Source organism: Myxine glutinosa, chromosome 12 (assembly GCF_964187855.1).
Source record: "Myxine glutinosa chromosome 12, kmMyxGlut1.1, whole genome shotgun sequence".
NCBI classification, from domain to species: Eukaryota; Metazoa; Chordata; class Myxini; order Myxiniformes; family Myxinidae; genus Myxine; species Myxine glutinosa.
Window position 1 is genome coordinate 93292979 of NC_136272.1, and position 17078 is coordinate 93310056.

The window sequence follows — 17078 nt, forward strand, 5'->3', positions numbered from 1 at the left end:
AGACAGCACACACATTGATGCCTCATCCTGTATGTCAAACACCAGGGTGACAGTTTACAGCTGGGTCAGGATTCAAACCCAGGATGGACATTTCAATAATTCATAACTATTTATCGAGATGATGAAAATCAATTACTTTTTGCAGAGTTTTTCGACTTTCAATTTCCCGATATTTCTTACAATTACAAGTCCATTCGTACAAACTTTCCTTCTTCAGAAATCAATTAAGGTTTCTCATCTACTAGGTTACGCAACAAATAACTGTTAATGAGTTTGGCATTTTCCAGACATGCTCAAAGTCACTTTGGTGGGTTTTCTCTGTTTGTTTTGAAGTGTTTCAAGCTACATCGCTGATGAAACTCCCGGAGAAGATCGCACCAGGCGTCTTGGAATAATGGAGTCGATGATCTTCATGGGGTCGATGCTGGCTGGAGTAGTGGAAGGGACTGTAGTAGATCACGTGAGCTTTGAGGCAGTCTTCTCCATCCAGTTTTCATGTGACTTTCTCGCCTTGGTGTGGGTGTTTCTCCTTGTGAAGAACACGCCGAGCCGAACTGTGAGTGTGTTTCTGATCAATGTCCTAAATGACCTTGGATGGACCTGCTTTGATTACACAGATTGACTGGGTGCTATGAGTGTTTTCCACCATTCAATAATGAGTGTCTATGTAAAGTTGTAATTTTATTGTTTCCTAAATGAAGAATAACACTCAATGCAGCCAATCGGTCCGATCAGCCGGTGTAGTGGAAATACGCCGTATGAATCCAGATGATATGTTATGCTTAATAAGAAGATTGCTCTGAATTTTCGATGACAGGGCTTGATATTAGGTGCCTATAAATTACCTCGGTGCATTGCTATACAAGGTCAATTCCTTTGACATTGTACTCCGCTGATGCTCGAGTGCTTCATATTCTTCACGGAATACTTCCGACACTGTGCTGCGGATTTGACTGTCGGTATATTCAAACATCTCTCATTGATGTGTTTTCAATACCTGACTTGATGAACTTGATAATACCTGACTTGATTCCAATTTTAGATTGAGTCTAATGTGTCGACTTGATGAATTCATCAATTAATCGATTAATTATTTGTTTTTTTCGATCAATTAATTAATTTTCAAAATGTTACAGCTTTGGATGAAACACTGGTGGTTTAGGTATGCTATTAGCCAATTGATTAAAAAATTCACTATTTTATGATTATTATTTATTTATTTTCATTATTAATTACTTATTTATTTCCTTTCTCTTCTGGCCATTATCTCAGGCACCTTGTGATCTCGGAAGCTGATATTTTTCACATGACAGTGACCAAGTGATTTGGCTATAAAGGATATTTTTGATTTAATGGTTCATCAATTAATTAATTAGTTATTTATTGATTAATCAATTAATGAATGAATTTTTTTTTTAATCGATCAATGAATGAATTAATTTTCAAAATGTTGCAGCTTCGGATGAAACACTGGTGGTTTAGGTATGCTATTAGCCAATTGATTAAGAAATTAGTTATTTTACTATTATTATTTATTTATTTTAATTACGCAATTAATCAATCAATTATTTTACACCTCTCCCTTCCAATACGATCTCTATGTGCTGCAGGGTGGCATCAACGGGTGCCAAACACGCCCCGGAAATGCCGCGCACTGCAGGATGTTATTTATTTCTTTGGCATGGGGCGGTGTACTTTGAATGTATCTGAACTTGTTGATTTCTTTTTTTCATAAATGAAATGGCGCGACGTTTATGAATCTCTTTTTAAACGATAATTATCTTCGCTACTGAAGGTGGATGTTGGTTGTGTTTTCACCGCTGTTTGTCTGGTTGTCTGTTTGTCTGTGAGCAGTATTATATATCTCAAAGAGTTGTGGAAGAATTCGGACGAAACTTGGTGGACAAGTTGGGTGTGTGACGGGGTTGAATTGAATCGGTTTTGGTGACGATTCGGATCTGGATCCGGATACTAGAATATTGTTTTTGGTGAAGATCCGTATCTGGATACTAGGATTTTAATGTGATTCTTCACCATTGAAAGATGGGGGTGGAAAACAATATGTAGCATGATAACTCAAAAAGTTGTGAACGAGTTATGACAAAATTTGGTGGATGACTATTACAGGATATTGGAGTATTCCACGGTAGGTGACAATAATAAGCCGATTAGATTCTGATTCCGGGGTCCGGATCCAGATCCGGCCTATTAGTGGGATACAAAACGTAAACTGTTCAGCCTGGCTATCATGACTATCATGTATGTGTTCTTCCAAGTGCCATTCTAGTAACCAACTTGTTTTCCACACCCAGAAGACACCTTTTATATTAATTTTGTTTTCTGCATTGATCAACTTATTGTAAGAGCTTGCACATAAACTTCATGAGCTGTCACAACATTATGACAGCACAAATTTGGAAAGGTCATGACAACATAAATGTTTAAACATATGTTTATTGGGTTATTGTGTAGATCACCAAGATGTCCACACCACTTTGCCCTGGCAAAATAATTCCTTCCTTTTGAAAAGAAAATCGATTATTATTGTTCATTGTCTTCCATTATCTTGGCCATATTGTCACAGTTTCCCATTACAGCCTCAAGAAACGCAACAAATTATGGGACAGCCGGCGATGCCGAGCAGGCCTCTCAACCTGATAAACCTGAAGGCGACCTGGACCGCATTGACACGACGTCGGGAGCACCGTGGACGGACACGTATCGCCATTATTGCTGGAATACTGATGTTGATCAACATCTGTAATGTTGGTGCGTTTGCAGTTTCTACACCTGGCAAATTTACCAACTGCATCAATCTCTGCTCATCTGACAAATGCAGAAACTTTCATCTTCGTGATTAATTACCTGCTTTGTGTTAACAGGTGAAATGGTAATCATGCTTCTATTCGTGCAGTACCCTCCACTAAACTTCAGCAACCAGTTCTACGGAATATTCCTCTCCTTCAAAATGGGCTTTGCGGTATGTTTTAGGTCTTAGTTAATAATACTCTTGTTAGCTCACCTGGAACGAAGTTCAGGGGAGCTTATGCGATTGCGCGTCGTCCGTCAGTCTGTCAGTCCGTCCGTCCATAAACACTTGAAACTTCTTCTCCGAAACCGCTGATGGGATTGCGACCAAATTTGGCACAAATGATATTTGTTGTGTTGTGACTAAAGTTTGTTCACGGCATTAAAAAACAAATCTGCCCGTTTAGAGGCTACGGGGGCGGGGGGGGGGAGGGGTGTCGGGGGTTGCCCCCCAAAATCAGTGTTTGCTTTCTTCTCAAAAACTACACACGCAATTCCGATGAAACTTAACCACAACCTTCATCACCTGTATTGTACCAAAGTTTATTCCTGGCATTTAAAAAATCGGGGTCTAAGGTGGTCTATGGGGGGGCTTGCCCCACAAAATAGGTATTTGCTTTTTTCTCAGATCCTACATACACAATTTTGATGAAACTTCACCACAATCTTCTTCATCCGTGATGTACCAATGTTTGTTCAAGGCATTGGAAAAATTTGGGTCTGAGGAGGTACACGGGGTGGGAGGGGGGGGGGGCAGTTGCCCCCCAAAATAGGTATTTTTTTGTTTGTTTGTTTAAAGTCTTCCTGTAATACATGATTATGTTAGTATGATTCTACATGCTGCCCTGTCTTCTAGCAACCATTTAAATTGATTTAAAATACTATTACTTTTGTGGGGGGTAGGTAATGAAATACCTTGGTCAAGATAGGATTGTATAGGGTAATGTGCTCCGACTGTCACGAAGAAAAAGAATTCTTCCTGTAATTAAGTCAGGCCCAGATGTCGCGTAAGTGTATATTTGTCTTTATGCAAGGGGTGGAGTTCTGCTAATTAGGGTGTAAGTGTCGATTCCCTGTGTGTAGTTGCCTCTGTAGTTTCTTCTTTGTTCCTTATGCCACTTACAACACCAGCCATGCGATCAGCACCGACATTAAATTACATAATCGCCAACGAATCCCAGACACCACGAACACCACCTAGTCAAATCTTCTCAATGGGCGCCAAGGGTGGTCGTGAGGCCACGCCCCGAAGAACGATTGGGTAAAGAACGATGGGGTGAGTGGGTGGCGCTCGTTGATTGGTGAGAGTGTGACGTCAGAAAGAACATTCTAGCGCCAGGAGTAAAAGGGCGAAGCGCCGCTATTTTGCCGCTTCTGCGCAGGCTTTCATGACGAGCAGTCAAAGTTGTACTCTCGCTCTTCTGTGCTGACTTTCATGATGAGCAGTCACAGTTATACTCTCTCTTATCCTGGGTTTGTGACAAGCAGTCAATTTGTATTCCATGTCTCTCTTTTGTTTCGGGCTTGGCGGCTGCGTTTGCGGGGCTTCAAGCGAGCAGATGGATATTTTCCACTCATTGGTGCTGGCTTCGTGATGACTGCGCTTCATGCTGGGTGAGAAACAGCGGAGCTTTGTGGAGTGTGGAACGGCGGAGGAGATATTTTTGGCTGCCTTGTGTGGGCGGCTGGCTGCGGCGCGAGTTCACGCCAATGTGCGTTTCCCGCGCAGAGACTCGGGGACCCGTTTGAGGACTGCTTGAGGAGACCAGAACTGAGTACCAGCTACCACTACACACCACATTTTTACTTTCATTTATTTCTCCCTGTGTCTGTATATGAGTCCGTATGGAGACGTCTCAATATAGGATTTGTTTTACCTCAGCATTCTTTTTATCGTGTTGCATTTATTTTCATTAAACCTTTATTTGTTACATTTTCGATTTGGTGTCTGTCTTGTTTATCTGTCGTGGGTTCGAGGACGCCCAAGTGAAACCCGTACAGGTAAGGACCTCGCTGCCCTCCACTACCCCCGTGCGTGTCACTACCGCCATAGTTGGGTATTCGCCTCGGAGGTGAAGCTCGGTCGGCCATCCGTCATCCTGCAGTGTTCACTACAGGGTAGACACACGACAATACCTTTAGTCAGTGCAATATACTGTTTAATCTACCAGGTGAACGCCAGGGGTATTGCCCATATGCTTATTATTCTTACCCATTCCCAGAACCTTACATAGTCATGGCCAAAAATATTGGCACCCATGCACTTTTTTCAAATAATGCACCATTTCTTCCAGAAAATTGTTGAAATGAAATAATATTTTGGTATCCACATATGTATTACTTTGGTTTGGAGTGGAACAAAACAAAAAAGCTGAAAAAATTACTAAATCTTCACTTATTCCACACAGAAATCCTAAATGGCCTGGACAATATTATTGGCACCTTTTAGAAGTTGTTAGAAATAATTATATTTCAAGCAGGTGTTTCTCCTTTTCTTTGGAATTGAACTCACCTGTGTTGAGTTGCAGGTGCCTGCAATATAAAAATCACTCATTCAATCAGTTTGAATAGAGAAAAGGAGTCATTCTGCTGTTTTGCATCACTGTGTGTACTGCAATGAGCATGGAGAAAAGAAAGAAAAACAGAGAATTGTCTGAGGAGGTCAGCCACAAGATTGTAGCCAAGCATGGACAATCTCAAGGCTACAACTCCATCTCCAGAGACATTGATGTTCCTGTGTCTACCGTACGCGATGTTATCAGGAAGTTTAAGGGCAATGGCACTGTATCCAACCTCCCTGGATCTGGCCGCAAGAGAAAACCTGATCGAAGATTGCAGCGAAGGATTGTTCGAATGGTGGAGAAAGCACCTCGATCAACTGCCAAACAGATTCAAGCTGACCTTCATACACGAGGTACGACTCAATCGCACCATCCATCGACAACTCAATGAAAGGGGGTTCTATGGTAAGAGACCTAGGAGAGTAGTCGGAAAATAGTGGTTCTAAGACACACCTAATTTTACATGTAAGTGAATGGGGAAAGTGTGTTGGAACTTATGGACCACCTACCCAAAAACCCATCTGGAAATCTGGAAATCTGAAAATCCCATCTGGAAATTTTGAAAACTTTTGAAATTTTTGAAATTGAAAAACATCTGGAAATTTCTCCCTCCCCATCTAAGACATTACCAAAGGTTAAATCCTCCATAGACCCCTTACAACTAAGTTCTATTTTTTCCTTTATCTCAATTTATAATTGAAAAACTTTGACCAACTAAGCCATTAAAAAAAACCACCTTTAGACCAACTAAGCCATTAACAAAGGTTAAATCTTCAATAGACCCCAAAACTCTTCATTGATTCCAAAACATCCATTTTTTCTTCGAACTCATATAGAGAGCCAACAAATATATGTTTATGTTCTATTTTAGGGAATAACTTAATTTTCTTATTGAACACATCACCATCGAGGATATTGATGAATAGTATGTTTGAACTTGCTTCTTGGTTTAAGTATCTTTGTTGGGCAGAGATGAAATGATAAACCTCTCTTATTGCTCTTGTCTGAGCATCTCCTGAGCCACATATCATTTTGAGATTGTAGTAAATTATGTTTCCATTGAACTTTTGATAACCATCAGAGTTTTCTTTGCATTCAAGGATGTTTATTTTCTTTACATCCTCTAACTTATTTGTATTTAAATTTATCCGCTTATTTGTTTTATCTACTTTTGTTTTAGTTATTTCTTCAATAAGACTTGTTTGATATGTCTCACATTCGTGATGTTTTCCATTTTTATACCAAGGCTGTGATTTTCTCCACTCTTTGGTTTGGTTATTGCTTGGGCGATCATTTATACACCAGTAAAAAGGTGGCGGTAGCCAGTTAACCCCCCCCCCCCCATCACTTTTTAAATTAATTATTTTGTATTCTGGAGAATCTGTATAAAGATTTAAATTTTAATTTAATTTTGTATTCTGTATAAAGAAAGAAATGGAGAGTTCTGGAATGGCCAAGTTAAAGCCTGGATCTAAATCCCATGGAGATGTTGTGGAGGAATTTAAAACGAGCTGTGCATGCAAGGAATCCCTCAAACATCGCACAGCTGAAAGAATTCTGCATGGAGGGGTGGGCAAAAATTTCTCCCAGTCGATGTCAGAGACTGGTCGACAGTTATAAGAAACGCCTACTTGAGGTTGTTTCTGCCAAAGTGGGAAATACCACCTATTGGAGCCAAGGGTGTACTTACTTTTTCCACATGCGAAATTTGCATTTATGTTTATTTAAATTATACAATGGACTACAAAATGTAAATGTTTCATGATATTTGTTATATTATATCACCTTTATCTATCAATATTGTTGAAATGAAGATCAAATAGCTATATGTTGAAATATATTGAAAAAGTCAAAACTTTACATGGGGTGTACTTACTTTTTCACATGACTGTATAGTATACACAAAGAATTAAGTTAAGCACCCCTACACAACGAATTAAGGTAAGCACCCCCTAATATATATTCTTTGTGTATATGTATACATTGGCATATATTCTAAGGTATGTGAGATCAAATAATGATTGGTATGACATTAGCAATTATCCATTGATGAAATTGAGTGATCAAAGTGAAAAGAAGTGATTGGTTGAGTCAGTGTTCCGATCACGTGGGTCCTACACACGTTATTGACGCAAAGATCGCTAGAGGTCTTCTCAGAACACTGACTGTACGTTAGAAAACATAAACGTCATCCACACTGTCCGTGATGGACCTATAGCTCCATACTTAAATTGAGGTGAAAATATGCCTAAAATTCCCAAAAAATTTCACCTTAAATTATTCAGAATAAAATATTGAAAACGGCATGATTGTTATGTTTTTATGTGACCATAATATCACTTCTCCAGAAAATATAGCAATATCATGGGTATATTACACTGTTTTGACGACAACAAACTTGTAATGTGCGAGGTTGTACAAAAACGGGGGGGGGGTGCTTAACTTAATTCTTTGTGTATAGATTAATATCATCTACATATCTCCTCATATCATATCTCCTCTTCAAATTATTGATCTGCCAGCCACCCTCTGATGGTTAAACTGCCGAAATCTCGGCTCTCTGCTCACCTTCACTCTTTCATTCCTCTTTTCTCCCGCCTCTGGAACAAACTGCCACACTCACTTCAATCACACTCATCCCTCCAGGTCTTCAAAACAGCTGTTCACCACCATCTCTTATCTTCCCCCATCCAAAACCTTGATCTTTTCTACCCCCACTAATTCACCCCAGATCCACCTTGTTTGAAATTCCAACTTCTTTCCTGGAAGTCTTGGCAGTGTCCATATGTTTTATACCTCTCCCACCCCCCCCCCCCCCTTCCCATGCCTCCCCCCAAAGCCCTCTCCCTCCCACAGTTCTCTCGATGTCTCCATGTCTCTCGGTCCCTGCTCTCAAATGTTGTGTTTGTGTCCTTCCCCCTCTCTCCCCATCTTGTCTACCGCTCCCGATGTTATTTGTTTTGTGTGTCTGTTTGTCTTTCTGTGTGATTAATGTTCGCTCTTTCACGAGCCTCGATCTTGTATACAAAAAAAAAAAAAAAAAAAAAAAAAAAATTGTTAAAGTAATCATACATTAATAATTTTGATAAGTCAAGAATTGATGTTCCTATATAAATAGGTTCATCCATTTCAATACTTTCTTTCACCAAATGGATAGCACAGAAACTCTCTGAAAACACCCCTACTTTTTGAAAACTGGGTCTATTAATTAATTTAGATGCTTGCTTCCAAGATGTGGCAAGTCTTATATTTTGTCTGTTTCTAACATGCTCCATTGTCTTTCCAAACACAGCAATCTCTAATCGTCCGTCAGTCTGTCAATCCGTCCATCCATAAACACTTGAAACTTCTTCTCCGAAACCGCTGATGGGATTGTGACCAAATTTGGCCCTCATGATATTTGTTGTGTTGTGACTAAAGTTTGTTCACGGCATTAAAAAAATCGGCGTCTAAGGGGGTTGGTTTACCGGGGTCAAAGTGGATCCAGGTTTGACCCCCCAAAATAGGAATTTGCTTTTTCCTCCTAAACTACACACACTTTCGATGAAACTTGACCACAACCTTCATCACCCATGATGTACCGAAGTTTGTTCACGGCACTAAGAAAATCAAAGTTTAAGGGGGTTTACGGGGGTCAGAGTGGGTCCAGGTTTGACCCCTCCAAAATAGGTATTTGCTTCCTTCTCAGAAACTACACACACAATTTTGATTAAACTTGAACACAACCTTCACCACCCGTGATGTACCAAAGTTTGTTCACGGCATTTTAAAAAATCTGCCCCTTTAGGGGTTTACAGGGGTATAAAGGGTCCGCCCACCTTTTCCCAAGCCCCGCCCACTTCCTACGTAGCTTAAAGGTGTATGCATTGCTCTCAGCAATCTTGCTGCCCTCCACATCCCCCTAACTGAAATAGAGGTTTATCATTGCTATCATTGCAATTGCATATGTCAACAAAGGTCTATTAGTCATGTGTGGAAACATTTTGGTGCATGCTGTTTACCGTATGCATCAAATTGATGGAATGGCAATGTTGCGCAGATGTCAATAATCGAGGCACCATTTGGTTTTGCAGGGATTGTGTTTGCTGCTCATATTACCCCAATTGTTGAAACATATCCAGGACATGCTTCTCGGCAGAGCCGCCGTGCTGTTTCGCATTGCATCCCAAATCCTTACGGCCTTCTCCAACAATGCCTGGATGCTCTTTTCCGGTGAGTTTGAGAAACCTAGGAACACGCGAATGACATTTCATGCTTTCAGCGCTGGTGAATGACGTCAGCAACTCTATTGTCCATTAGGTGAGGAACCAAAAGTACATTCAATCCTGAAAAATTGTTTTTGCACAACACATTCCCAACATGACAAACAACATGATGATCCCAGCTTACTGATCAACTCCATATTGATTTTTTTTTCAATGATTCTGAAAGATCATTTGATAGATTCTGATAGATTCCAAGATTCTTTTGATAGATTCCAATGATTCTGAAAGCTTTGGTTTCAACAGCGTGAAGCCGAGCTAGGTGTGAGGCAGGAGCACCGGCCCAGAGAGGGAGAACAGTATTCCAATATTCCATTGAGCTGCGGATGAAAGCCTTGTATGTGATAAGGAGCTCAGGTGTGCCAAGGAAGGACTTCACACGATGGAGGATGCCCAGTCGGCGACTGGCTTTGAAGGCCAGCTTGAAAATGTGGTTTTCCCAGGAAAGTTCATGGCAGATAGTGAGACCCAAAAGCTTGAGTGACAGAACTTCTTGGAGAGGATTGTTGAGAAAGTAGATGGGAGGGTTGTCCAGTCGGACTTTTCGGAGAGACATAGTGAGAGTGTGAGATTTGTCAGGATTGAAAGACATGTTCCACTTGTTTGACCAGTCTGTGATTTTGTCCAGGTCTGCAGAGAGTGAGGAGGTTGCAGAGTGCCGATCTGAGGGATGAGGTATGGAGCGGCAGGGAGTGGAGTCATCAGCAAAGAGATAGAGAGGATTTTCCTGAGAGTCGGAGAGATCATTGATGAAGACCAGAAAAAGCACAGGGCCCAGAACACTGCATTGGGGAACTCCAGCCTGAACAGGAAGGGGAGATGAGAGAAAACCATTCAGGGCCACGCGTTGACTACGACCAGAGAGGAAGTCCGCAAGCCATGCGTGGAGATTTCCATGGATACCATAGGCGGAGATTTTGGTGAGCAGAGTGGGGTGCCAGACCGTATCGAAGGCACGTGATATGTCGAGGGAGACAGCTCTGATTTCCTGTTTGGCATGAAAGACCTCCATCCATTGTTGAGACAACAGAGCAGCATGTCCAGAGAAGAATGACCTGGTCTGAATCCAAATTGATGATCCGAGATCAAGCCATTGGAGAAGAGGAAGGATTTAATATCATAAGTGATGATGGATTCCATGACATTGCTGATTATTGGGAGCAGGCTGATTGGTCTGTAGTTGCAAGGATCTGTTTTTGCACCTTTTTTCTGTAAAGCGGTAATGTTGGCTGATTTCCAAGCAGATGGCAGATGATCTTGTGCAAAAGAGAGGGTGAAGAGAATTGAGAGAGGGTGAGATAGAGTGGCAGAGCAGGATTTTTGGACCCATGGGCTGATGCCGTCTGGTCCAGTTGCAGAATCAGAGTCGAGGTTTGACGAAAACTTCTCCACCTTGTCAGGAGAGAAAGCCACAGAGTCCAGGAGCAGCTGGGTTCGACTGGGAAAGGTGGGTGCAGAGTGAGATGGGTTCGGGACACATGATTTTGAGGCAAACACAGAGTTGAGGCATTTGGCTTTTTCATGTGCGGTGTCAGCTGTGTAGCCGTTTGAAGTAAGGGAGGGGATGGAAGGGGCACAAACACCAGAAACAGATTTCACCAGACACCACCAAGATTTGGAGGAGGGAGACAGGTTTGAGAATGCAGTCTTGAGAGCAGAGAGAAATTGTTTCCTTGCTCTCCTGAGGGAAGACACACACTTGTTCCAAGCTTTGTGAAAGGAACTGAGATTACCTTCAGTTGGATTAGCCTTCCATTAGGGGAAGGTAACTTGCTTCATGGGAACTGCCTCACAACAAGCTTCTGTGTACCATGGACGGGAGGAAGGGTACGACAACTGAAGGCGAGATGGGGTAAATCTGAGAGAGAGAGAGAGAGAGAGAGAGAGAGAGAGAGAGAGAGAAGAGAAGAGAAGAGAAGAGAAGAGAAGAGAAGAGAAGAAGAAAGAAAGAAAGAAAGAAAGAAAGAAAGAAAGAAAGAAAAGTTTACTTTGGAAGAATTCGCAGGAAGAGTTGATGTCAGAGGCAGTAATATGGGAGACCAATCCAGATGATTGATGGCTGCTTGAAGACCATGCCAGTCAGCCTGAGTGAAATGCCAGACTCGTCGACGCTGAGGAAGCTCTCTGAGAATAGCCAGGGAGATGTCCACTTTTAACAAGTAAATGATCAGAATAACATATTGGAGCAGAAGAAGAGCAGGAGACATTTGCAGGGAAGTTCGTCATAACCAGGTCTAGAAGAGAAGATACTCCATTGACTGAGATCTGTGTCAGGAAAGTGACAGATTGTGTCAGTCCCAGTGAGTCGCAGAAGTCCTTTGCTGAGGTGCCATGTCTGGTGTGAGAGGAACCCACACCCAGCCAGCTGGCATGATGACAGTTGAAGTGGCCACATATGAGGAAGAGAGCGTTTGGATGAGTCGATAGAAGTTGGTCCATGTTGTCAGACAGGGAGATGTAAATGGAGTCATCACTGTTTGGAGGACGGTACAGAACACATTTAAACAAAAGGTGGGAGCGGAGAGGAAGCCATAGCCAGAGGTACTCCGGGGGCGGGGTGGAGAGAGGGCAGTGGAAGGAGAGTGAGGAAGAGAGTTTTTTTTATAAAGATAGCAACCCCACCACCGGGACTAGGCTCAGGTCTATCATACCTGAGGAGGGAGTAACCAGGAAGAGATATTAAGGAATCAGAGACATCTTGAAGGAGGAAAGTTTTTGTTAAGCAGATTACGTCTGGTTTGTCAGAAGCAACCTGTATGGAGAGATCAGTCAGGTTTGAGCAAAGGCCCCAGATGTTTGAGGTCCATACCGTTAAGGAAGAGGGAGGGGAAGCATTGGGTACAGGACAGGGGAGGGGAGGGGTAAGGTAAGATGAGGGGTGAGAGGGGGAGGTAGGGAGAGCTGTTGATAGTGTGTCTGAGATTGCAGAAGGGTTAGGAGAAAGGGAAGGATGAGGAGGACAAATGGTTTTATGGTGATGGGAAGAGGCACAGTGAGGTGTTGTTTGAGGGGGGGGGGGGGCAGCGCAAAGTCGAAGGTTGGAGGAGGTGGAGGTATGTGATGGAAGGGAGAGGAAGTGGGGTGGCAGCAGATTTGAGGAGGAGGGGGGAGGGGGGAGAATTTGAGAAAAATAGTTGGGGAAGAGATTAAAAAGGGAGGGGTGGGGGAGTTTTGGAGTGGTGAGGGGGGCTTTGAAGGGGAGGGGTGAGGGGGAGATTTAGAGGGGAGAGGCGAGGGGGGAGTTTAGGAGGAGAGGGGTGAGGGAGAGCTTAGGAGGGGAAGGTGAGGGGGGAGAATTGAAAGGGAGGGGTGAGGGGGGAGTTTTGGAGGGGAGGGGTGAGGGGGTAGTTTTGGAAGTGGATGATTAATGAAAAACGAACGTTTATAACAAACAGTGTTTATTGTGATTTTCAAGTCAGAGATCCATTTGAAAACGATAGAGGAGGGGTGGAATGAAGGTGAGTTTAGAGAATGTAGAAAGGAATGACTGCAAGAGATTGATTTTTTTTTTTTGAAATGGAATGATTTGATAAGGAAATTGAAAAAAGCCTTTTAAATCGGAAGAAAAACAGCATGTTGTAATAAATCACTGAATAAAACACTGCAGGGGAAAGTTTAAACATATTCAAACAAAACCGTGAAAAACAATCTGGGAAAAGTCCCTGGAGTAAGGGCGTGGATCAGAGAAAGGAGAAAGGGTTAAATTAGATGGAGGCAACTAGAATTGGAAAGGTGAGTTTCGGCTGGAGATGGAAGGAAGAGGTGGAAGAAAAGGAGATAAAGGGGGCGGGGCCAGACAACAAGCACATGTGCCAGCGAGGATAGAAGGAAAGAATTTTTTTTGTATTTAAAATGTTCGACAAAGGGTAGATGTTCGGGGAAGTTAGGGGGAGAAGAGAAAATCAAGAAATAAGCAATACAGCGAAGGAAAGAATTTAAATTCACAAAACACCGATGGGGGGATTGAAGCCTTAAGTTACCAGGCCGCGCACGCGGTGTGAACAGAAAACGATTAATTATACACAAGTTTGCACGAATTGCAAACCAACACTAACTAGAAACACACAGTAACACATACACAATAAAATAACGAGTGGAAATTTGACAAAGACACGAATCGGAAAATACTTTAACTTTGATGTCATGCTGCAGAGGTCGAAGTCACTTCCTTGCTCGAGGGACTAACAATGGGAGTCCAATTGCTTTACAGATAATTACATTTAATTGCTTTACAGATAATTAGTTGGTCTAAAGGTCAAAAGGGAGTAGTGGAAGGGACTGTAGTAGATCACGTGAGCTTTGAGGCAGTCTCCTCCATCCAGTTTTCATGTACCTTTCTCGCCCTGGTGTGTTTGCAATAGTAGATAGAGTCTAAGGTGTCGAAAGGTTCCAATCTCTCAAGCATGTAGAAATGGTCTAAAAAGGTTCAAGTGGTCTAACATTCCAATATAATAGTACATAATTAATGGACATATGTGAAGTCAGAGTGCATCTGACGTTCAAACAGTACGTAATTAAGAGATATATACAGAGGATTCATGGACAGACGGACTGTGTTTTTCGTTTTTTATAAACACGACAGACAACTGTACTAGCAGAGTACCCACTCTATATGTGGGTCGAGTTTGCACGTTACTTGCTGAAAATCTATTTTCTATGTTTTGCAAGAAGACTATAGAATATAGATATTTGTGTGGTGAATGCCTAAAAGGATCCAGATGGTCTAAAGTGGTCAAAAGGGTACGTTCTAATAATTTAGGTTGAAGGGGTCAAAAGAGTCGAATCTCTCAAGCATGTAAAAAGGGTCTATATATACTGCATTCAGAAAGTATTCAGACCACTTTACTTTTTTCACATTTTGTTATGTTGCAGCCTCATGCTGAAATCGTTTAAATTCATTTTTTCCCTCATCAATCTTCACGCAATACCCCATAATGACAAAGAGAAAACAGGATTTTAGAAAGTTTTGCAAATTTATTGAAAAAAAAAAACTGAAATATCACATTGACATAAGTATTCAGACCCTTTGCTATGACACTTGAAATTTAGCTCAGGTGCCTCAAATTTCTCTTTATCATCTTTGAGATGTTTATACACCTTGATTGGAGTCCACCTGTGGTAAATTCAATTGATTGGACATGATTTGGAAAGGCACACACCTGTCTATATAAGGTCTCACAGCTGACATTGCATATCAGAGCAAAAACCAAGCCATGAGGTCGAAGGAACTGCCTGCAGAGCTTCGAGACAGGATTGTGTCGAGGCACCGATCTGCGGAAGCCTACAAAAATATTTTCTGCTGCATTGAAGGTTCCTAAGAGCACAGTGGCCTCCATAATTCTTAAACGGAAGAAGTTTGGAACAACCAGGACTCTTCCTAGAGCTGGCCGCTCGGCCAAACTGAGCAATCGGGGGAGAAGGGCCTTGGTAATAGAGGTGACAAAGAACCCGATGGTCACTCTGGCTGAGCTCCAGAGATCCTGTATGGAGATGGGAGAAACTTCCAGAAGGACAAGCATCACTGCAACACTCCACCGGTCTGGGATTTATGGCAGAGTGGCCAGACGGAAGCCTCTCCTCAGTGAAAGACACATGAAAGCCCGCTTGGAGTTTGCAAAAAAGCACCTGAAGGACTCTCAGACTGTGAGAAACAAGATTCTGTGGTCTGATAAAACCAAGATTGAACTGTTTGGCCTCAATTCTAAGCGTCATGTCTGGAGGAAACCAGGCACCACTCATCACCTGCCCAATACCATCCCAACGGTGAAGCATGGTGGTGGCAACATCATGCTCTGGGGGTGTTTTTCAGCAGCAGGGACTGAGGGACTGGTCAGGGTTGAGGGAACAGTGAACGGAGCAAAGTACAGAGATATCCTTAATGAAAACCTGACACAGAGCGCTCAGGATCTCAGACTGTGCCGAAGGTTCACCTTCCAACAGGACAATGACCCTAAGTACACAGCCAAGACAACGCAGGAGTTGCTTTGGGACAACTCTGTGAAGGTCCTTGAGTGGCCCAGCCAGGGCCCTGACTTGAACCCAATCGAACATCTCTGGAGAGACCTGAAAATGGCTGTCCACCGACGCTCCCCATCCAACCTGACAGAGCTTGAGAGGATCTGCAGAAAAGAATGGCAGAAAATCCCCAAATCCAGGTGTGCAAAGCTTGTCACGTCATACCCAAGAAGACTCAAGGCTGTAATCGCTGCCAAAGGTGCTTCAACTAAGTACTGAGTTAAGGGTCTGAATACTTATGTCAATGTGATATTTCAGTTTTTTCTTTTTAATAAAATTGCAAAACTTTCTGAAACCCTATTTTCTTAACCCAAAAGTAGTCTAATTAGTGTTAAGGTCTGAGGCAGTGTTTCCCAAATTTTTTCGCTATGTGGTCCAACTGGCTTTTGACCTGACATGTCATGGCCCAGTGGGGATCATAGCAATTTTTTGAAACCAAAGAAATGTCAATAAGAACCACAACTTAATTCAATTTAGACTTTTAGAGTATTTAATGGAACAATATTTCTCATTTTAACAATTTCTTTGTGAAATGAATTAATGCGAGTGAAGTGAAGCAAATTTATTTGTGACAAAGGGTCTTGCGAGAAATTTTTAGAACAGAACATCAAGAAAATCAATTGAAAAGGCAAATGAACACTTTAGACTTCAAGGCTTTTCCATAAAAGACAAATATTTATTTTAAATTAAGAAATGAAACTCTATTAAATCATTGCAATAACCAGGAAAATATAAAATATTTGAAAACTCATCTCCAGGTTGCTTTGGTTGTGGGCTGTAACACAAAACATTGCAGTATCTGCCAATTGAAAAAAACCTCAAACCAGTTTAACCTAAAGCTACTTTAATGAGAGATGTTCTGAATTTTCTGCACCAGTTTCCAAATCCGAGGTTCTGTTGTAGAAAGCGCACATCTAAGATCTGCCTCACATTCAAGGTGGTTCCGAGCCTTTGTCTTCAGCTGCACCAACGTTGAGAAGCCTGATTCACAAAGATAAGTTGTTGCAAAGGGCAGGAGTTTCCGAAGGCATTCCTTTGCAATGTTGGGGTAGCTTCCTATCATTTTTGGCCAAAACTCAAAGACTGAATAAGCTTCAAAGACATCTCTGCATCCAGAATCATTTTGAAATTCAATCAGTTCATCTTGCAGGTCAACCTGGACGTCATTGACTTTAACAAGAAAAGGATTCCTCATGAGCGCCAGTCCTTCTCTCCCAATTTCTTGAAAATACTGCAGAAATTCTTCTCGGAGACAGCTGAGGTGTGTCACAACATCCTTTACAACGCCAGGATCCAACGGCTCATTAATAGTGACTTCTGAAAGAGATTCGAACATGGTAAAGTTCCCTTCCTCAGCCTTTCGTTTCCAGTTTTCAAGCTCCTGTATATATGCACTGAAAGTGTCGATGAACTGAATGATAGTTGTTCCCTT

The 17078-nt window shown here is 42.0% G+C and overlaps 1 protein-coding gene across 3 annotated transcripts in view; it reads left to right on the forward strand.

Annotated features, from left to right (window-relative positions):
• Positions 1 to 17078, forward strand: part of LOC137437612 (proton-coupled folate transporter) — a 129273-nt gene that overhangs the window by 48807 nt on the left and 63388 nt on the right. For all 3 annotated transcript variants that reach the window (XM_078766089.1, XM_068132083.2, XM_068132082.2), the window contains 4 exons: positions 334 to 556; positions 2598 to 2769; positions 2883 to 2980; positions 9443 to 9581. In XM_078766089.1, coding sequence (XP_078622215.1) covers positions 334 to 556; positions 2598 to 2769; positions 2883 to 2980; positions 9443 to 9581 — 632 coding nt within the window. The remainder of the gene's footprint in view (positions 1 to 333; positions 557 to 2597; positions 2770 to 2882; positions 2981 to 9442; positions 9582 to 17078) is intronic.